A 22980-nucleotide genomic window follows, 5' to 3' on the forward strand; every position below is an offset into this window, starting at 1 on the left:
GTTCCCGCCTCCGAAAAGTGACCACACCGTACTCCGGCCTTTCTATTCATAGAGCAACCAACACTATTATTCATCCATTCGCACAGTGTACTGTTCGCATCTCCATAGATTAAATTCATCACCACATTGTTTTTGCAGTATTTTGTGAGTGTACCCACGAAGTCATCTTGGGGTGGGATTTCTATCTCTTGTCGTCAGTGCCTCATACAATTGAATGCCACCGGCTGTTCTCTCCCTAACCATGAAGAATGCACTCGCCTGGTCACCTCCCCTGATTACATTTATAGGCTATCTAGAGAAGAAATTATAAGTGTCAACTCCAACAATCTTGTGGATAGCGACATACTCATCCCGTACTCTACCCTGCGGCCATAGGCTGTCTCGAGGGATTGAGCTCTGAGGGTTCTGAGGGTTCATTCGTTCCTCTGAGAGTTCTGCATTGCCTCCCGCCGTAAATCAAACTCCCGAACCTGAATTGTTGCCCCGTGGATGAACTGTCACTTTCACTGTTGACTCTCATCCCGTTTCAATCATCGCTCTTTTGGCAATGCCGCCAGAGTCAAGATTGCCGCCAAGTAATGCCTCTTCCACATCGTTGCCGGCAACCATAAGCCCTGTCCTGCACCTTCCCAGAGTAAAGGTCTCCTTGCTCTTTGAACAAACACCGTTCCTTGTTCGACGCCAATTCACTCGTCCTCAATATGACTACCACTGCTACTCATATGCATACAGACTGGTGGGCCCCACACTGTTTACCAGTGCTCATTTCGTGCGTCTCTTACAGAGGATAAGATCATCAAGAAAAACGTACCAGGCATGCTTCGGCTAAATCTCATGCGTCCTTCCTCGACTACCTGGTCCTCCCCAGTTTTTCTAGCGCAGAAGAAAGATGGTTCAGTGCGTTTTTATGTCGATTACTGCATGCAGAGATGTTTACCCCCTTCCATGGATCGAGGATGCACTAGATTCGCTATATGGCTCTGAATATTCTAGCGTTGACCTCGGATCAGACTACTGGCAAATACCAATGTCAGAATCCGACAAAAAAAAAAAAGAACTGTGTTTGTCACCCCAGATGGGCTCTATGACTTGAATGCGATGCCTTTTGGACTGTTCAATGCACCTGCCATTACGAAGCTGTGCAGCTGATGATATCTAAAGATGATGAAGACAAAAGTCAGGCATGTATTCCGGTCACACTAATTTCTTATACGGTGAAATCCCAATATACCAGACTTCAGGGAACCGCGGTAAATTGTTCATTATTCTGAAAGATCGTTATAGTGAAAGCCCCAAAATTAAGCATTCCACCCATGAACCCATTAATTCATAAGTTGTCACCATATGAGCAATCCATGAAAACGTCGCTGTTGGCTGTCAGTACACACGCTGTTGCTGTTTTGCATAAATTCCACCGCCACACACCACCGAAGCACTGTATAATAAGAGTGACGCAGGTAAAACAGATGCTGATGCCGAGAAAGCTACCAACAAAAGGTACGTCCATGTCAGCTCCAAAACGAAATGTTTCTTGTTTGTTGTTGTTTTTCACATTTCTTGCTGTGGACACCGCAGCTGTCTCGCTCGAGGTGGAAACATGAACTAAGTCAATGCGCAAGCGTGCATAAGTGACACCATCTGGAAAGTGCAAAGTGCGACTGTGTGGCATCCCCTAGAGTATGGAGGTTACATTTCGCTGCGTGGGTATCTGGTACGGCCGCAGAAAGATGGGTGGAAAAAGGCATGTTACGCCGTCATTGCTCGGCAACACCTTTCTGGGCAAAGCTTGCGCTCGCAAAACCTGATGCGTCGTCGCCTTCGCTCGCTCGCAATCTTTTTTTCTCGGGCGCCGTCTCAGGTTTTCCGAACCCATGCACCGTGACGTCTGCTCTCTGCACCTTGTTGTGTGCTAGCCTACTGTTTTGGCTGCCTAAAAAGGATACATGGAAATCTAAGAATCCCCAGATTTTGGAATATTAATTTGTAGTACTGAGGCATTGTTAACATCAGAGGGAAACTGAATAACGATCGTTATTCAGAAATGTTTGGTATTCTGAAGTTCGTAGTACTGAAATATTTTTACATTGAAGCTATAAGAAGTCAGCGGGGGATTTCTGAAAAGTTTGTTAACGCGGTGCTCTTTTCCAAAATGCTCTTTTCCACCTTTAGTGAAATAACTTTTTTTAAAGAAATCCATGCCAAGCTTTGTAAAACGAAAGTGATTCTTTTCTACAGACATTTTCCCACCGCATATAAAGATTTTACTGAAAACTAAAAATAGTCAGGACCCCCCTTGGCGCCGCTTCTTCTCCGATCACACTTCGGGTCACGCGCCTCAACGGCTCGCACCGTTCGGACTGGTTGGCGCACATCGTCCTCTTCTTTTCTTTTGTGTGCCCCCATGCCTCTTACATATGACAAAACGACGTGCTTCATACCATTTCGTCTCCTTTACAGCTGCGAAATTCAAATGATGCTGGACGCTATGCTTCTGTGTCAAGACGACGAGTGCCTAACTACTGACGCCGAAGAATTTGCTCACCACGCTGAGGTAGCTCGCCAGCTTGTGTGGCTGCACATCGGCCAGCAGCAGCTTGCAGATGCACTGCATTATAACATCAGCCACAGACAAATGTGCTACAACCCCGGTGACCAAGTGTGGGTGCGGACTCCTGTTTGCCACCACGGCCTTAGTGAAAAGTTGCTCAGCCGGTATTTTGGCCCATGCAAAGTGCTGCACTGCATTAGTGACATGGACTGGGAAGTCGTTCCGGGCAGCACGGCTCAAACACGGTGCAGACAACAACATAGCCCTGATATCGTTCACGTCGTATGTGTGAAACCATATGTGGCGTGTTCGTGATTATTTTTTTTTTCTTCATTTCTACATTTTTTATATTTACGCTCATATGGGCAGCTAATGCAGTTACCTCTCTGTTTATTGAGACTGTGCATGTCATGTTTCATCACTGCTTTACTTTCATCTTTCCTGTAGCTGTCACTGTGTTCATTACGCGAGCCCCTGCCTTGCCCGTGTTTCTTGTTTCCTCCTCCTTTTCTTGCACTGCTTCATAAGCTTCGAGCCAATGCTCTTTTTCGAGGAAGGGGCTAAATGCCGCCTGCAGTAGTGGGCACAGTGCAAAAGAAGGGGCACGCAAGGACAAGAAAAAAGAATTGCGCGTGCTACCCTGCCCACTAAATAGCTAGGCCCCACCACCATGTTTTTAAGGAGTCTGCTTCCCTCACTAAACGTCACCAGTCCTCGTTGAAGACACATGACAGTATATTAAAACCAGTGTCGTTATAAGTGAGTTTGACTGTATTAGAAAAATATTCTTGCTTGTGAGTACCGACAATTTGGTTTGAGGACTAAACAGAATGTAACAATATTTGATTTATTATTTGATAGTTTCGAATAGTATTTGCAGCCCACCCCTAACGAACCTATGTGCAGGTGCATCACCAGAGGGGAAACCTGGCTGCAGCCACTCAGGTGCTTCTCAACGCCATCAAGAAATTCCCTGCGAACGTTTCCTCTGAAGGTACCATGGCATGCCAGCGAAATAATGACTTTGTGAGGTGTCCTCTTTCCTAACATGCCAGGAGTGCAACCTTAGTCATTTGCTTTTTTAATTCTTCGGCATTTATGTGGCTTGACATCAGCTGGATTAGTTGAGGAAGGCAAGGCTCTTGTGCTACAGGAGTATATAGTAGACTTCCATTAATTCGACTCCAGTTGAATTGGTTTTTCAAATAATTTGATTACAACCAAAGGTCTCGAGCTCAATAATCGCCTGGAACTTGATTCTAAGGCATACCTTTCTTCCAAATGGACTGTAACTCGCCTGCACCTTCTAATCACGTAATGAATCAAAATCTTGGCCTGTGCATTAGCCTACCATCAGAGGCAGCATCATTGTCGTCACAAGATGGCAGCAGAACAAGTTTTTCATGTAGGGTAGTGGTGACGATGTTCAGCCTTCAGGATTTAATCATAAAGGCTCATTCAAAAGATACGTTATTGTACTTGATAAAACAGCTGAGTTCTGTCTCATGTTTTTGACTATTTCATTAATTGCATGCATTACAGGATCAGCTAAAAAATTGGTTATAGTCTAGCTGTATGCCTTTATTTCATTTGTGATGGTTGTTGAGTTGTTCAAGAAATGCAAGATATCAAAGCGGTCTGCATGGAGAGCCAACATGTTGTAGTCCATATACAGTGATAGAAATCTGTTTTAGATTGACGACAGTGGACATTATATTCAAATGGCCTTCCATTCTGCGGAGGTTTACTGTACAGTTTTCATCTTGTGAGTGCCATAATCAGAGGCACGATACATTTTGTTTAGTGTTATAAGATGTGGTGCGCATTAGATTTATGCGCACCTTGCTTTGTACTACAGTGGTGAGCAAAAAGATAGAATATTTTGCACTTGCTCAGAATGCAAACTGCTGAGAATGTTTGTGCTGCACTGTGCCAGACCGCTGGCACAGTGCACACACATCAACCAGTGTGTCAAAATATGTGCGCACTGGAGAGAGAAATTTTGATGATAGATGGAAAGGCTAGCAGAGCAAAAGTATTAACATGCTGCTACAGGTTTACAAGAGATCAAAGGATGAGAGAGGAAGAATAACATGCACTCGCAAAGACTCTGAAAGGGCATCATAAAATGAACAAAGTGGAGCTTTATGGCACTTTCAATAAATAAAATGTTATCCATCTGTATCCTTTTGCTTGCACCACAGGAATAGATAACTTTTGTTTAGCTGTGGAGCCACAAAGCTCCACATTGTTCATGTTATGCAGCTTACTGCTGGACCTTTCCAAGTGATTTTTTTCTCTCATTCTTTGATAGCTTTCTATGTATTCAACCTGCAGTAGTAGGCCAAGCCTTTTATTTAAAGGGACACTAAAGCGAAACAATAAATCAGTTTAGACTAAAGAAGCATTGTTTGAGAACCCTGCAAGCAGTCATTTCAAAAAAATAGTTTGATTATTAGATGAGAAAATGAAGGTCCAAGTATCAGTATTTGAATTTCGCGCCGAAACGCCAGCGCCGGTACATCAGCATGACGTCAGGGATTCCAAAGTATGTTTTCGCATTTGGGCCACGTTGGCTGAGTAAAGGTTCCCAAAACTTGCCATGTTTAATATTTGGTTCCTTTAGAACACAATGTAGTCAATCTGTACCGCTATATATAATTGGTAGGCCCTATAAGATGCCATAAAAATCCATGACATCTCAGCCACCAAGTGCAGGAACTTAAGTAGGCGTCGCCACCCGTATTTCGTTTTTGCGCTTTTTTCTGGCTTACCAAACATCTTATCGTTGTAAGAGTGGTGTTTTTGGAGTTGTAGAAAGGTAATTTACTGATGCAGAAAAAATCATTTTTCACTTTAGTGTCCCTTTAACTAACCTTGCCTCCAACCATTAAATTTATCCCACCAGTGCACACATATTTTGACTTACTGGTTGATGTTTCCTTCTGATACATTCTTAGAATATGCAGTTTGTGTGCATGGCGGATGAGCTATGCCACATGAATAATGTCAATGGCAGTGCGTGTTCTAGAGACAGTTGGATATTGATTGGTATGGCATAACCAGTGTGTCTACCAACTGGGAAAACCGGGAATTCTCAGGGAATTTGTGCTTTCATCAGGGAAAATTAGCTGTAGCTTTATTGAAAGGGAACGAAAGTCGTGTTAATGCTGCCTTCAGTAACAGAGGAATTGTAACGAATCGTCATTGACGCCATGTCATCGGCACGAGGTATAGCCGAGTAGTTAACGAGCAATTTTCTAGACGCCCGATTTTTTGAACATGCCTGATAATTCGCACTGCTTTGCAGCACCACCACGTGCTCCATATAGTCAATGTATATTGCCCTGACTGCAGGTCTGAAAGGGCATTAATCAAAGCCATCACCGCCGCCATTTTGATTATCTCACCACCTCAAACCGGCACTCTCGCACGCAGATCCGTTGACGGCCATAGCCACCACCGCGGCAACGTTATGCCTACCTACTTCTACGTTTGCTATTAAACTTCTTGCCGTGCGCTGCTGTGTTTTTCATTGAAAGAATTCGCCGCTGTCAGCAATTGCACCGACTCTGCCTTTGTAATCCTCATGATTGGCTTCGAAGGTCGCAGAGCACAGCGCATTGCATAATGCCAGTCTTCAAAAGTTAGCTTTGCATTAGTACAGCAGTGTTACGCGGTGAAGGATAACGAGCATGGGAAGGGGCAATTGTCACGGGACACAGTATGTATTCCTTAATTATACATGCGTGCACCCCCGTCTATTGTCACAGTACGAGCACCGATATGCCTAATAAGTGTATTGGCAGGCCTTAAGAGCTTTTTCGGGCGTGCCTGTGACAATTTTTAGCCCTTAAGGGCAGTTAAAGGGCGCCTGAAACGGTTCGGACAAATTTTGTAGACGCGTAGGGTACAGCTTAAGTAGAACATTCGCACCACAATTTAAGTGAAGCATTACGTATTAATGGAGCTACAAGCGACTACAAGTTACCCTCCTCCCTAGCCATGCCTTTCCTCCTCAATTCGTTTGCCGAGCGATCGGGGCTAAGCTCCGCCTTCACTGTTTCTGCGTCACGATGCGACATCACATCGTCCTCTTCCGGTTGTTTTGGGGCCCGCCCCCGCCCGTGCGAAACCTCTCTGCTAGCCTTTTGGCTATCGACCCCAAGCGAGAGCTATCGAAGCAGCTTGCATTGCGAGCATTCTGTCGTAGCGCCGAACGTGTCTGGTATTCCGGTAATCACACACTAGCTGAACATTTCGACGGAACGGTGGAGGCATAAACTCAAGCTGATGAAGGAACTTTAGCGTAGACGTATGTGAGCTGCTTGATCGATCTCCACGTTTCAGCCACCAGTTGGCACAGAGCTTAACCAGCCAAAGAAAGAGCTAATATTGCTCTAACCAAGTGTAAAACATTTTAAACATTAGCAAGAACGTGTTAACGATTACACTCCTGTGAAAAATTTACACCAGCAGCAAAGAAGAACACATTTTGTTACTGCTAATGTGTGTGGTTGAGCCCTGTGCCATCAGGTGGCTGCACTTTGCAGACCGTTCACATTTGCGCTTCTGTTCATCCCCTGAAACGACACGCAAGGGGACTCGGCCAGGTCCTGTCGCCTTGCGCTTGTGTTTACCCTAATACCGGAGTCGCAAAACGCTATTGCGTTAGTAATCTTCCGGTGTAAAGTGACGGCCACAATCGCACAAATCCTGGCGCCGATCGGATAGCTGTAGTTCAATGCGCTGCAGCCAGTCCGCTCGTCTACTGGCTTGCAGAGGGACACGATGCCACAGCTTGACATATTGCCAGTCGCTGCGTTTGCAGTCCACAACGCAACAAAGTCGAATCATAGTGCTCACGGAAAGACAAATTGACACTGACGGCGGAGCTCTCGTCAAAGACGGAGCACGTTGTAACACAAGCAGACGACACTTGCTGTGTGCCGGAAGTGCTTAAGTGTACTGAAAAATTGTTCTTGTGCATTCTCTTTATGTTACTTTCTTTCTATAAAAACAAATTAACTAACATTCCAACTATTACGAACATAATTTGTTTACCATAAAGTTGGAAAAATTATCGATCACGCGCACTGGTTGGCCAGTCAGATAGCTGGCCCCACTGACGTCATATGGGCGATTTCCATCATGTGGGTAGGGGCGGCTTAAAATTCCGCCGAGCGGTGTGCTGTGATCAGCAGCGATGTGCATTTTTAAAACCTCATAATAAATTACACGCTTTATGCAGAGCACTTAGATGTGTCAATTAATGATCAGAAGGACCTACTCTAACAACTCAGTACGTTTGTAGAAAATCGTCAAAATCGTTTCAGGGTCGCATTAAAGCTCCTTGGGTTGCTGCTTCAAAACGTCTGCAACTGACTTTCACGTCATCGTCCAAGACGAATCTGGTTCCCTTGAGCTGTTTTTTCGGTTGCCCCAAAATGTGGAAGTCGCAAACGACAGATCTGAGCTGTATGGTGGATATTGCAGCGTTTCCTACTTGAACTTCGGCAGTTTTATACTAACCACATCAGCGACATGGGGACATGCATTGTCGTGGAACAAGATGACCCCATTCGTCAATTTTTCACGTAGCATGTTCTTGATTGCAACACGCAGCCGATCCGCCGTTTCACAATACTGGAAACAATTGATAGTCTCTCAAGATTTGGTAAATTCTATCAGTAATGGCCCCTGACGATCGAAAAATAAAAGTCAACAACACCTTTCCGGCGGAACTGATGGCCTTTGCTTTCTTTGGGGATGGTGAATTCGAATGTTTCCATTGTAAGCTTTGCCGTCATGTTTCAGGCTCATAGTAGTGGCACCATGGTTCGTCCCCGACCACAATTGCAGACAAGAAATCGTCACCCTTATCATGATACCGGATCAGATGAGTAAGGGCAACGCCAAACTTCTCCTTATTCTGGCGGTGGTTCAAAATTTTTGCATCCATTGTGCACACAAGAGCCGATAACCGGGATGTTAATGAATTATGGCGTGAACGGTGACAGTGAACCGAACGGTGACAGTGAACTGAACCGTGACTGATGTTCACACGCTCTGCCAGTTCATCAATGCTTATCCTTCGTTCTTGTGTCATCAGCTCATCAACCTTTGTAATTTTGTTAGGGGTGATTACACGATGGCTTTGGCCCGGTCTGGGATTGTCTTTGCAGCTTTCACATCCTTCTTTGAACCATTTGTTCTAACGCTTCACAGTGGCCAATGAAATGCAATGTTCAATGTACACGACAGCCATATGGTGACTAATTTCTTTTTGGGAAACACCTTCAGCTGTCAAAAACCTCATGGCACCAGACTGCTCAACTTCTGGAGTGTCCATTATGTCACGCAACCATGTTCGACCCAGTGTATGAGCGCATTAAAGAACATTTGTCCTCACAACTGCGTGCCACTTTTGTAAATGAGAGATGCCTGCGTGCTACGTGCAAGCCTTGCAGATAATGAACAGAACAATAATGGCGCGGGGTGGTTAGGCTCACTTTCATTTGACTTGCCCTCGTACATTAGAAATGCGAAGCTACAGCTTGATAAAGGGCAAAAAATTGCCATTGGAAACAAAGTTCACTGTACGTATACACAAAACCTCGCAACAAGATATCTAAACATAGGTATAAGTCTCCAATAAATCTACGTATCTAAGAAAACGTCACGGTATATAATGGGTCAGACAAGGCAAATAAACATGTTATGCAATCACACATTCACAGAATCCTAAATCCTGCCCCCATTCTATCCACTCCCCCCGATGTATGCGGCGCGCTTGCTCTCCGCTTTTCTCCTTTGCGCACACAAAACTGAGCCACCATCGTCGGCTCACCCTCACCCCGCACACGCTTTCACTCGCACATACAGCATGCGGAGCGCAGTCATGATGTTATCGCCCTTGGACTTTATGCGGAACATGAGGGCGATGGCGACAACAGGAATGCGCCTAGAGTCTCCATATAATTGCTATCGCAATAATATAGTAAGAGTATCCAATAGCTGAAGCGTCCCATGGCCCATTACTTTCTGCAAAAGAAGTAACAAAATAGAACTTTCCCCATGCGACAATTCGCTGCGATGCAAGGTTTTTTTGTTTTTTTCCTTTTGTGGGGCGGGGGAACGGTAATGACAAAAAAACGCTAGGAGAAGTATGTTGGTCACAATCGAATGCCTACTTTGGGCAACTAATGTGGCTATTAAAGGAATATCAAAGAGAACACGAGACGCTTGGTCCACCAATAACCATGCGCATACTTCTCGGTATCCTACACCGGCGAGACAAGAATTAAAAAAAAAATATTGAGTTTTACGTACCAAAACCACTTTCTGATTATGAGGCACGCCGTAGTGGAGGACTCCGGGAATTTCGGCCACCCGGGGTTCTTTAACGTGCACCTAAATCTAAGTACACGGGTGGTTTTGCATTTCGCCCCCACCAAAATGCGGCCGCTGTGGCCAGTATTCGATCCTGCGACATCGTGCTCAGCAACCCAACACCACAGACAAGACTTTCTGGAGAGGTTGCGCTCAAGCGAACGCGGTGCAATCCGTCAAGTCCCCACAGTGATGGCTGCGAACGACCATTGTTTATTTTTCTCGTCTGCTAGCTAGAAAGCGTCCAAAACTCTGCCAGGCGAAAATGCACTCAGTCAGAAAAAACCAAATGCGCACCGAAGTGCGCCACGCGGTGGTCGGGGCAACACGAGAAAAACGCATGCGCTCTCACTGACTCTGGCAGCCCCCGGGTAGGGGAGCGAGAACAAAAAAATTGAAGAGGCTCAATGTGTCCTCGCGATTAAGAGTCAAAGTAGAAAAATAAATAAGAACGTAGTTGCCTTGGCTGGCTTTAGTGTCTTCACTGGATGCTTTGGCGCAGGTGAAAAACAATGTTGATATTTTTTATGTTACATGACGGCACGAATGAACCACCACAATGCTTCGTCTCATTGGGCCTCGCTGCGGGCTTTGTCAACTTGTCTGATAGTGTGTTGATTAGGCTTGTCGCGTTGTATGGCCCGATGTACGACTTTGGAAAAGTTAATGCACCTTTGGCGTCAAATATTTATGGGAACATTAAACTTGCAAAGTTCTGCAATTGAAAATCTAAAGCACATGTTTGGAAATGTCAATACACCTTTCACATCAAAAGTTTATGAGAACTTTATACCCATAAAGTTTCGGAATTGACATCCATGCACTCCGTAGATTCCATGATAGAGTGTAGATTCCGCGGCCTCTGTGAGATGCTGTGGCGAGCCCGTTCGCCATCAAAACGTCCTTGAAACTTTGTGCTCGGATGGTGCTGCTTGCGTTATGTGACTCCCGGTGCATGGGCGTTGCCGCGAAATCTAGCCCGAGTTCGCAATTTTCGCGGTGAATTGGCTTTTCGAGCGTGAAAGAGACATTCTAGACAAAATCCAGAATGATTTCCTGCGCTGGGGGTTGCTTTGGGCGGCGGTGCATGGACAGCTGAAAAAAATTTCGGGGGGGGGGGGGGGAGGGGTGGCTGAAGCCCCATTAGACCCCTCCCCCCCCCCCCGGCTGCGCCCCTGCGAGAGGCGCAGGGTTGTAGCCCCCTCTGTATTCTACTCATGTAGTCCGACCTGCGAAGTTCCGCATGTTGACTTTTTGAAGGTCATCGCCAAGTTTATATGCTTCTACACCCGGGCCCTCATTTGTTGTGAAGGTAGGTATAGGGGTGTCTGTCTCCTCTTCCTCCACCACGATGAATGATGCTGACTGTGGGGAACTCTCCAGTTCACGCTTTTCATAGCGCTTCAGCATGTTGATATGGAACAGCTTTGTAGTATGTCCCAAGTCCAGTAATCAATGTTGCTTTTTTTTTTCCTGTGACCTAGAAAGGCCCCTTCCAGTGCATCAACAGTTTGTTTGCCGTCGTTGGAAGCAGGATAAGGGCACGGTCACCAACTTTCAGCTGGCGTATCTTGCTTCCCCAGTCGTAGTAATTTTTCTGGGTCGCTTTAGATCGCGACAAGTTCCCTTGTGCCAACCGTAGTGTCTTTTCCAGACGATCTCGGAGATCCAAGACATACCCATATGTCGTCTTGATTTCTTTGCTTAGGTGGTCTCCTGTCCATAGTTCCTTAAGTAGACTGAGTGGGCCTCGGACATGTCAACCGTAGATTAACTCGAAAGGAGAAAACCCCATGCTGGCTTGAGGCACTTCACGATATGCAAACAAGAGGGGTGCTAGTAATCGGTCCCATGACTTGTGTAGCATTTGTTTCAACGTGCCATTAAATCGCTCCAACAGACCATTACACATGGGATGGTACCGCATCAAGCTTAGATGTTTGATAGCCAGCAAGTCATTTATTTCTCTCATTAGGTCCGAAGTGAAACAGGAGGCCTGGTCGCACAGTAGCTCATGTGGAAATCCAATGCCAGAAAACATTTCTACCAGTCCTTCGGCCACCGTAGCCGAATTGATCGACGGCAAAGCTATCGCATCTGGATATTGTGTAGCGAAGTCCACCAGGTTCAGTATGTATCAGTTACCCTTACATAGGTGGCATAGGCTTTAAGGGTCCAATTATGTCCACCGCCACTCTTTCAAATGGAGTGTCTATTTAAGGCACCCGACCAAGAGGTGCCTTGCCTACCTTGCTCTGAGGATACGTTCGCTGGCAAGTGTCGCAAGAGCGTACGTATCTTCTCACTGCTTCTTGAACTCCTGGCCACTAGAAGGATTCCAGAACGCGATCAATTGTTCTCTTAATTCCTTGGTGTCCTGACATAAGACTTTCGTGTGCCGAAGTGAGCAGTTGGCCGCGTAATCTTTGAGGTATTATCACTTGTTTGGTCATTTTGCCTGAGGGTAGCTGGTAACAACGATACAGCACTCCCCTTACTACTTCGAATGAGTAGGATGCTAATCCTTTGCCTTGAAACACTTGGCCAACTTTGTTCCTGCAAGACTCTAAGGTCTTATCTTCATTCTGGGCCATGGTAAGATCCTTCTTGGTTATTTTCAAGGCACTGATATTGATCGTGGATGTTTTCGGCTGTTGGTCTCGGCACTTGATGCCGACCAGCAAAGCATCCGGGGAATGGTCTTCTACCTTGGTTCTTTTCCCACTTGCTATACCATCTTCGATGGGCTTCTTCTTCAGCCTTTCCGTCCAGGTTTTATCTGGATCATGAGCTTCTGGTGATCCTGGTACATTTCCGATAATAACATCATATAAAGGAGCTGTCATACACTTGACAATCTCCGTATCAGAAAAATAAGGTGAAAGAATTTCAACCTTAGCCTCGGGAACTTCAATGCTGCTGCCATCCGCCAGGACAAGCTTAGCGGTGGTACCTGTCAGAGCCTTGTCTGGTACGAGGGAACGACGCGCGACCAACGTATTGCTTCCCGTATCTCGCGAGACTGATGCGGTCTGTCCGAAGATGACGCTCTTTAGCACTGGCATCTTGCGTGCTACAGTCCCTGTGTGGGTCTTCACCTTGCTAGATGTCTTCTTGTTCAACGACAGCTGTGTTGGAATCTTCCAGGCGCTCTTCTGGCGACAATAAGCAAGACGTCTTCTTTCGTGGACCGTTTTTTTAGTGCAGGCTTTGACATCATGCCCGGGCTTACGACAATATCCGCAGTACGGTTGCCTCAGCTTAGATCAGCAGTCCGATGCCCCGTGACCCAGTTTTCCACATATGAAACATCGCATTGGAACTCTCTCGGATGAGCTTCCGTTTTTCTCCCTAGGGTTAATGCCTTCCGATTTCTGCCTGAACACTAACAAATTGGGCTGTCTCTGAGCCTCTAAGAAATTATCGGAAGCTTCGGCCATGTCATCTAGCTGGCGGTAGCTCTTCTCGCACAGGAAGAGTGCTAACCGATGATGACAGTTGTTCAGAAACTGCTCTGCCACCACTAGGTTGCGAAGTGCCAAACACTCCTTTTCGGTTTTGGACATTTCCACCCACCAATCAAAGAAACTCAGTAGCCTAGTTGCGCATTGTTTTCCAGTTTTGCCATCTTGGGATTTGCTCTGTCGTAACTTCTCTCGGTAGCCTTCCGCCGTAAAACAAAAATGCTGGAGCAATGCCATCTTGGCTTTATCGTAGTCGAGGGAGTCTTCCGGAGACAGACGTCCAAAAACTTTCTGAGCTTCTCCGCTCAAGCATAAACTTAGAGCCCTGGCCCATTTGTCTTTAGGCCATTCTTGTCCGGTGGCGACGCTTTCAAACCTTTTTAAATAGGCATCCAAGTCGTACCGGCTTTCATTGAATCCCGGTATCAAACTGTGAGGATTCACGCTGAATGGGGCATTCCATCCAGGCCCTCGGTTCACTTGTTCTTGCAGCATCCGTTGCTGCCATTTGAAGGTGCAACTTAAGCGTTTGCTCCTCCAATTCTAGCTGTCGTTGGCTTGTCTCGCCACGATTGCCCTCAGCTTCCACGACTTTAAGCCGTAATTGTAAATTATTCTCCTCTAATACAAGCTCCTCCTACCTAGCCTCGCGCTCCGCTGCCCACTCTTCTCGCACACGCGCTTCCTGCTCGTTTAACCATGCCCTCAACTCCGCACCTTCCAGCCCCATGCGTTCGGCTAAGGCTAACAGGTCTCGTGTGCTAGCCATAGTTCCTAGCCGTTAGAATTTTAAAAAATCAAAACAAACGGCTTTGTCCTGTCGCGGACGCCAATTTGTGATGCACAATTGGGGACAAAGCCGTTGGTTTCGAAAACACACACAAACTTTTAATGAAACTAGAAAGAGGCTTAAAATAAATAGAAGGAAATAGAAAGCATAAAATAAACACTCAAGCAGACATCACGGCAGTAAAAAACACACTTGGGGCTAGCATGACATTAACTAGTGCGCGTGTCCGGGCTTGCCACGACGGCAGGGACGCATAACAGTCTCAACGTGGAGAGGCGGCAACAAGTTGATGAAAGGAGTCGTGCCGGTCTCACCAAAGGTAGGTGTATAGGATGGTTGACCGGGCGGCTGGAGCGCCCTTGCTCTGGCTTGGAGATAGAAGGTAGGTGGCTTGGCGGCACGACAGATGGGGGTGGCATTCTGGCCGGGAAGCTGGGTGTAGAACTTGGGCCCGTAGCCCGACTGCTCTCGTCACGCCCACAGGCACAGAAGCTCGCCGACCTTGAGCAGCTGGCGGCATGCTCGGGTAGACTGGCGACGCGCAGGAACGGGTTGGCAGGAGGCCCCGGTCGAGTGAAGTCCTCGTGGCTCGGGTCCAGAAACCGACGGCCCGTCTTCAACTCCCGGTCCGGTGGCCGACCTTCTCCTGGCGTCGCTTCCTGGAAGTCTCGCGGCGTCTCCCCCCTTCTGCCAGTGCGCTTCGCCTTTTCTTCCGCTCTGGCTGATTAGTCATTTTCCGATTGGCTGCCTGATACCCCGTGGCCTTTCCTAATTGATTCGCATTTTACTCTTGTTTACTTTTCTTGCGCTGCGCATTTCGGCGGCGTCGTTTTCCTCCAGCACGGAATTCGCCTCAGCGCGCACACTCCTTGTCGTCTGCTGTCCGTCCTGAGCACCGCACCATGTTGCGCACCACACAAATCACAGTCTGTGGACGCACCAGGCCATCGTGTTGCCGGTGTCTCTGTTGGGGCGTTGGTCTCAAAGTTTCGATGACTGGCTGTCGTCTCCCCGTAGAGCACACTGCTGCTGTTGGACATTCTCCTTTAGGCGAGCCTTTGCCAGCGCTGAAGCCAGTGTGAGCTGCAAATCCATTTGTAGAGCCTCTGAGAGCTTTGCGTCGCGGAGCCCAACAAGTCTGTCTCAGATCATCCGTTCCTTCACGTTGCCGAAGTCACAACCGTACGCCAAGACATGTAGCATAGTGACAAACTGTTCTACAGATTCTCCCTGCCTTTGCGCGCATCTGTGGATGCAGACACTCTCATACACAATGCTGTGTTCTTTCACAAAGTGTCCGTCAAACTTTTTTTTGACAGCTTCGTAGTCCTTAGCCTCTTCCTCTGATAGCCCGAATCTACTGAAGACTTGAAAAGCTTGCCATCCCATTGTGTAGAGTTGCATGCGAACCTGCGCCTCCCCTGAGCGTTCATTGAGTCCTGTTGCAAACCGTCATATGTCGTCAAATTCATATAAAGCATTGTTTGTGTGTGTGCGACAGAGAGCCTGCGCTTCATATTTTGTAAATCAGTCTGTGTTGACTACGTTAAAGAACCTAGTACGGTGAAAAGATCTTCACTGTGACTCATCAACTTGAAGCAAAGGCAAATGTACTTTAGGTTTCCTTTGTAGCAATTGCTACGATTGGGTGGATGTCTCGTTTCTCCTTAATTAATTCCTTCTCTCCACCTTGCCACCTCTCCACCTTCCACAGGACTACTACGTCAAACGAGGTTTATAGTCAAAGATCAATGCAAAAAAGCCTAGCCACACCCCCTCCTAGCAAGGGCCCCTCAACATATGAATTATCATGGTAAATTTAAAAATTGAAATTTGTAATCAAGGAGATGGGCCGAAAGTTCACTCACACATAAATGTGCACCCGACTTTCTGATGTGGAACACTTGGCTTATTTCTCTTTCTAGTCTACTGCACTCTCTCCACAAGCAAAACACTCTCAAAAACTGGTCAGCAATCACAATTTTTGCAATGCCAGGTTAGGTTCTCTCCTGTACCACTAGGAAGCAAATTGTGATGCTAATGCATGTGCTCATTGATACAGCAGCCTGTCTGGCCAATGTAATCCACATGAGAGAGGTATCTGATACATGACCCAAGATGCACACTTTTTGAGAGAAAAGTGGTGTGCTTGGTTCCACAGCTACTGCTCGTATCTTTCTTCTCTCATGTGATGCTTTTGCACAACCTTGCCAGTCTGCTTGGCGCAGAAAACACCAGTGGGATGCCATTCCTTGTGGCCACATGCTTAAGGTTATGAGTCAAGCCATGCAAATACGTCATCACTACAACCTTTTTTTTTTTTATGATTCACTGTCCGTGGTTTGCACGGGTTTCTTTTTTGTCATTTTTCCTAAGCAAGGTTTCAGCCGTCAAAAGTGAGGCCGAGTAACCTTCCGACGTTAACCTTTGGGCATCAACACTCTCCTACACAGAGTGTGGGTGCAGCTCTTCTTTAGAGCATTCGTGAAGCACAAAGAAGCTCCACCTCTCTTTATTGATTTAGAGCGGGATGATTCGTACGGGAGGGGCGCTTTTTTCTATCTAGTGTAGCGACACCAACATATGTGACTCTCACTTTGAAATTTAATTTCCAAATCGAGAAATCTAATAAAGGTTACTTTGCAAAGTTCATAAGTAAACCTAAGATCTCTAGAAGACTCTTCAAAGCATGTTAAAATCCTTCTCGCATTTCATTCTAGACTATCATCGAAATTTAACCGTAAAAGTACTAAAAAATTAACCACATACCTAAAGATTCACACAATTTGTTTGTCCTGCAGCCTGTGAATTACATTACTGTCAAACTTGGATAAAGAAATGTGACACAATACAGGAGCAACCGTAGATCTGATGCAAATGCCTTTTCTCTGAATGAAGACATCCTTGTTATGGGACACTACAGTACTTGATAGGTAAAACGTGGGAAGTTCCATAAAAGAATGAAGTGACAAAGCACATGAATTGAAAAACGGTACTTTCCCTTGTTCTTCAATGAGATCACGCACAGCTGTGAACAGGTCCTCGTGTGGGATAGAATAGAACAGTTCCTCAATATCTACAGACATTGCAGCATTGGCACATGTCTCACTTAAATTTAACCCTTCCACGACTTTCAAGGAGCTCTGAATGCCGAAAGAATACGAAGTATCTAGAGTTTTTTAACGTGCGCTGCAGGAACCCACTAACCACTGTTTGCCAAGAGCCTCCTTCTGTGACGATAACCCAAAACAGGACCTCTGGCTTGTGAGGCATAATCTTCTGCGTGTGGAAAGAGTGGGTGTGCCGAGATAGCGTGGCATCAGGTGCGCTATCTTCCTGCATCTTTAGTACTGGAGGTTGTGTAATCTCGAGTTTTGGAGACACGTTGAAGTCGAAGACAGACCAAGCATTTGCTCCCCGCTGCTGGTGCTTTTCAAGATAGCGTTGTCGCTCTGCCGGCAACAATATCAGATGCGGGGGTGGAGTAGATGCGAAAGCGTGGCTGACTTCGTTTCATACTGCCTATGTAATACCTATGTCGTCGACACGGCACGAAACTGAATCTTTCGTTACGAACTCTCAAATTCAACAAAATTATTTCTTTTCCCATTCAGATTTCCTTCTCCAATTGTCCAGTAATTTGGAAAATATTGCAGCCTCTTCTGTGTAAAGAAAATTCACCGCTGACTGTACTTATGCATAAAAGGTTGACTTTCAATAAAATGAAATTTCGATATAACAAAGCAAGTGGCTGATTTTACCAAATTCATTATGTGAAGGTTTAACTTTACTAGAACTGAGCTCTAATCATTGCTGTCATTCTAATTTGGAGTTCCCTTTAGTAAGAGTAGACCATACTGTGTATCCTAACTCCTAATGCTATTAAAGTACAGGTCATGTGCAGCACCGTGTATTCTTGCCCCAAATTTGTAAGCATGAAACTTTGTGATAAAATTTCTGATATTAAATTCAATATTTGATCGAAAATCTGCTATTTAGTATTCGCACACCCCTACTCTTTGTGCTTTTCTTTTAATTTGGCCTGCCAGATAATTCGACCACTTTTGTCGGTTTTATCAAGACCGTAGACAAGCTGTATTGCAATGGCGTCTTTTAGTCAACCACATCATCATTTTGTGTGTCTTTGCTTTCCCTGTGAGTACGGCTGCTTGCTGTGGATAAACTGTTGCCACGATTGACATCTAATTGATGCCTCTCTCTCTCTCTCTCTCTCTCTCTCTCTCTCTCTCTCTCTCTCTCTCTCTCTCTCTCTCTCTCTCTCTCTCTCTCTCTCTCTCTCTCTCTCTCTCTGTGCTGGGCTATGTGCAGACATCAACATGCTGTTGGAGCTGCAGCTGACCCAGAAGATGTACTCAGCTGCATTGATGGTGAGTGGCGCAGAGCTATGTTGTCCAGCACTGCGGATGAAGTTGCACATGTGTGCTCTATTCCTATGGCTACTGAATCCTTTATATTTTTTTGTGATTCACTGGTCAAGCCTTTTTTTTTTATCTACTAATTTTTGGAACGTTACAGAAAATAACAATGAAATTTACCATTTTTGAAAGCTTATAAAGTTTCTTTCACTGCTTTCTACTACAGTCACCGACTGATAATACAGAATTGATGGGGACCACCAAAGTCTTCAAATTATAGGAAGTCTGAAATAATGGATCGGCCACAAAATAAGTGATATCGTTCCACAAATCATCAAAAAAAGTGTGCCGTATTCTCGGATCGTCTTTCTCGTGGATACCTTCTGTGGTGGACCTCTGGAGGCCTTCCTGCTAGCCATAGGGCGGGACAAAACGAGATGTACACTTCTGGCTGTGAATAAGATTTGATGGAACTCGGCAGCTGCTTGCATGGCATGCATTGGCTCCTGAAATGGAACAAAGGTGGTGGTGATGATTGCTTGGGCATTCGAAGATGAAGTTCCATCATTCTTCCCCGGCGACAGATGGTGCTAATCTGCTTCCAAAGGATATAATGCCTTGATGGGCCGGTTGATCACTGTACCGCAGGGCAGGCACAGCCAGCAAGACTGGATTTTACCATCGCGTCTGCTGCTTGTCTACTCTGTTCTCGCTGTAGTCCACAGTTATCTCAGGGTTTCTTTGTTCCCAATTAGTGCTACTTCGCATTTCTTCAAAAGCTCGTGTCCCCTGGCTTTATTGGCAGTAACATTCTACAGCTCGCTCTGGTATTCCGTTCTCCACTTCTTCTAAAACACCTTTAAATATTTTTCTCATGTTTGCCATAACTCTGTGAGTGAATCTTTTGTTGAAGCCGTAGTTTCCGATGCAATGAACGGTTGAAGTGGTGTGAGGTGTCTTCCTATTCGGAAGCAAGCAGGGGACAGTGGATAAAGCTCTTCGATGTCGTTGAAGATGTAGGTCAATAGTCCTGAATCGATTACTGCTTCCACTTCTGGCAGGAGAGGAATCGGCTCTGCTTGACTAACAAGGCATCTTCCAAGCATTCTTTTTCAACAATGTCGTCATAGAGTGCACAGGTTGTTCATGATGTCCTCCCCACCATGGCTCATCAGGGCAGATGAACTTCCACTGAATGTATTGTTGCGGCACTGCGCGACTGAGGCACAGGAAAAAGTAGAGCGGGCACGTGTGATCTCGAAGTACTCTGCACCAGCTGGGCCTGGCCTGTGGCTTCCTCTTGGACCTTGTTTCACCCTGTAAATAAACATCTTTCGTAACACCTTTGGTGGATGTGCGGGGCAAATCTTGGATGATCCTGGATGACCCAGCTCTACCAACTGTCCGACAGAATAGACGCCTGGCCGGCTTATGACCACAAGCAGTGGACATGGCCAATTTCGGAGAAGGCAATGACAACCCCATCTGCGGCGAACCAGACAGCAATCACGCAGGTCAGGCTGGCTACTGGACACCGCTGCAAGAGCCACCCACCTTTTCGGGGAAGGCAAACGAAGACGTCGACGACTGGCTTAAACACTACAACAGCGTGAGTCGCCACGACTACTGGAGCACTACGAAGCAGCTCGATAACATGGTTTTTTTTCTCACTGGGACCGCGCTCCTCTGGTTCGAAAACCACGAGAACGTTCTGACAAGCTGGAATAATTTTGTGAAAGAATTCACCAAGTGCTTCGGGGACCCGATCTCTAAGAAAAAGAAGGGTGAGCAGACTCTTTCCCTACGAGCTCAGTTCCCTTCCAAAACTTGTACAACGTACATAGAGGCTGTTTTGAAATTATGCGGAATTGTCAGCGCCACCATGACAGACGAAGACAAAGTAGGACATCTGCTTAAAGGAATTGCTTAAGATGTTTATAATTTTCTTATGATGAAGGAAGGTCTTAGTACTCCGTTGGATCTGAAGAAACACTGCTGGGCGTTTGAAGCGCTGAAAATGAGAAGGATTGGACCAAAGTTTGGACGCTTGGACGATGTCACTACTATTGCAAGTGTGTCCGTCCCAACCCACGACGACATCTCCTCAGTGATTCGGTAAGTGCTTAAAGAAGAGCTTGAACGCCTTAAAGTTGTTGGCGATGCTCATGTGTGCCATTAGTGTGCATTTGACAATCGTTTTCGTGTGCCGCCGGTCACCTGGGTACGTCAGAGTTACCGTGAGCCTCGCAGGACCTAAAGCCCCTGCATCTACGCGCCACCTCCGCTTTCTTAAGTAGCGACAACCTTTGTTGTGCGCCGCATTTCCCCTCACACCAAATCCGGTTCCGGTATTTCCGGTTCCGCCATTTCCGGTTCCGGCGTTTCCGCTTCCTGGAGTTGCGCTGCGGGAATTTCCGCTTTGACTGCTGTTGGACGATGGTGAGACGCCCGCGCGTGCTTAGCGGAGCTGTGGCAGTCACCATAAGGAGAATGCAAAGGGGACAAGTTGTATTCCGCTGAAGTAGTAGTTCGCGGTCGCTGTTGTCCAAACGCACGAAAAACGGCAGTGGTCTCCGAGCGCCCAGGCACTACATTCCACTGTACGTTGTCGCTCGTGCCACAAGCCGTCGCAGGTTGACGCGAAGCAGCGAACACGAGCAGATCGCTGGTTACAGTAGGCGGTGGTTCTCGGATGGAATCGCATTCAGAGTTTCAACCGAAGCCTCTCCAGCGGCGCGAAAGTAAACAACGCTAAAAAACAAAGTGTCACTTCCACCCGGAACAGAAAGCTGCAGCTACGTAAGTTCCGCTTGACGCCGGAAGCTAAGGGGGTGAGTGAGAGAGGTGCGTGAAGGAGGAGGGCAGGTTGGCGGTACTTAACCTGGTCGGCGGAAACGTGTATGGAGGGGCTTTAGCAGGACCTATGCTGATCGTCCGGAGAGCAGCAACTTTCCACCACAACCGACAAGTCTAGGATGCCGCCAAGATGCACCACAACGATTTGTTCCGTGGGCTCTTTCCTCCTACAACCAGCCTGAGAGTTCATTTCTACCCATGACACCCATGTCACCGATGTCACCCGCGACCAGCCGCAACTCCCGCATTTGCTACAGCTGCAATGTGTCTGGACACATTGCTAGGTATTGCCACCGCCATCACCAGCATGCTCCATGGTTTAGTTCCTATACACCCCGCCTGCCCGCTGACAAGCCTTGGCTGTATCCCGGTTCTTTACAACGGCTGCAGTAGGGACACGCAAACCGCAGTGACTCCCCCGTTTCCAAGCGCAGCCTCACACCACCACCGACATGACAACGGCGCTCTCCATCACCTCGTCATCGCTGATTGTCACCGTAGGCGCTGGGAAACTAGCTGGTGCGACCGACGGCGGTGAGGCTGCAATATATTCATCTTCATTAAGACCCCCTTGTGCAAGATTGTTTGAAAACAAAGTGTATGTTTTAGTTAACAATGTGAGTGCTTTTGCTTTAGTTGATACTGGGGCGGCAGTTTCTGTTATGAGCCTGTCCTTCAAAAATTGCCTTGAACAAAAAGTTGTTTTCTTGAGATCGGAACGCTACCTTTCGCGGAGTTGGCAGGGAAATGTTACGTCCACTTGGGGTCTGTTCTGTTTCGAATATGATGGGGACCAGACATTTTGAAGTGAATTTACTGTGCTTGCACGTACAACGCATGACATTATTTTAGGAATTGATTTTTTGCATGAGTGGGGGGCAACCTTAAATTGTGGAAGTGGCGTGATTTCTCTTTACCGCGACGTGCGACCTTTAATGACAGATAACACCAATGATGCCACCGACATTTTCTCCATGTTGCAAGATGTGTGTTTGCCCCATCAGAATGCAGTGTTTGTCCCTGTCAATAATTCTAGCCCTCGTACAGCTTCTTGTTGTGGTTTAGCCGAGCCCGATTATAACAATGCATTCAAGAAAAATGTGATAGTCCCTCGCTCCCTCGTTGTCACCACTGATGGTTGTACTCGTTTGTGGACGGTGAATGTTTCAACCCAATCCATAACATTGCCGCTAGGACACAAACTGGCAAGTTTTGATGAACAAGCCATTGTCAGCGTCGGAACGGTCGAAATGTCAACTGCCAGGAAAAAAATCCAACCCCGATTCCAGCAATGATAACTCTGCTGACTTTAAGTGCATGATTAACAAGTCGCTGTCTTCTAGGGAGCAGTGTCTGCTTCAAGGAGTGCTCGCTCGCTATGCCACAGTGTTTGATTTTGCTCAAGGCCAACGAGCGTCCCATACACCACCGCCGTCTCGTATGCAACATTGCATCCATACAGGGCAACCGATGCCAATTCGTCAGAAACCTTATCGCGTTTCACCTTCAGAGAGAAAAGTCATCGCCGAGCAGATCGAAGAAATGTTACCGAAA

The 22980-nt window shown here is 46.6% G+C and overlaps 1 protein-coding gene and 1 long non-coding RNA gene across 4 annotated transcripts in view; one reads left to right on the forward strand and one right to left on the reverse strand.

The window, feature by feature from the left end:
* LOC142576640 (general transcription factor 3C polypeptide 3-like) overlaps window positions 1–22980 on the forward strand; it is a 255854-nt gene that overhangs the window by 81532 nt on the left and 151342 nt on the right. For all 3 annotated transcript variants that reach the window (XM_075686857.1, XM_075686856.1, XM_075686854.1), the window contains exons 8-9: window positions 3455–3542; window positions 18524–18582. In XM_075686857.1, the coding sequence (XP_075542972.1) occupies window positions 3455–3542; window positions 18524–18582 (147 nt within the window). The remainder of the gene's footprint in view (window positions 1–3454; window positions 3543–18523; window positions 18583–22980) is intronic.
* LOC142576641 (uncharacterized) overlaps window positions 1–22980 on the reverse strand; it is a 149529-nt gene that overhangs the window by 16147 nt on the left and 110402 nt on the right. The window lies entirely within an intron of this gene.

Source organism: Dermacentor variabilis, chromosome 3 (genome assembly GCF_050947875.1).
Source record: "Dermacentor variabilis isolate Ectoservices chromosome 3, ASM5094787v1, whole genome shotgun sequence".
Classification (NCBI taxonomy): Eukaryota; Metazoa; Arthropoda; class Arachnida; order Ixodida; family Ixodidae; genus Dermacentor; species Dermacentor variabilis.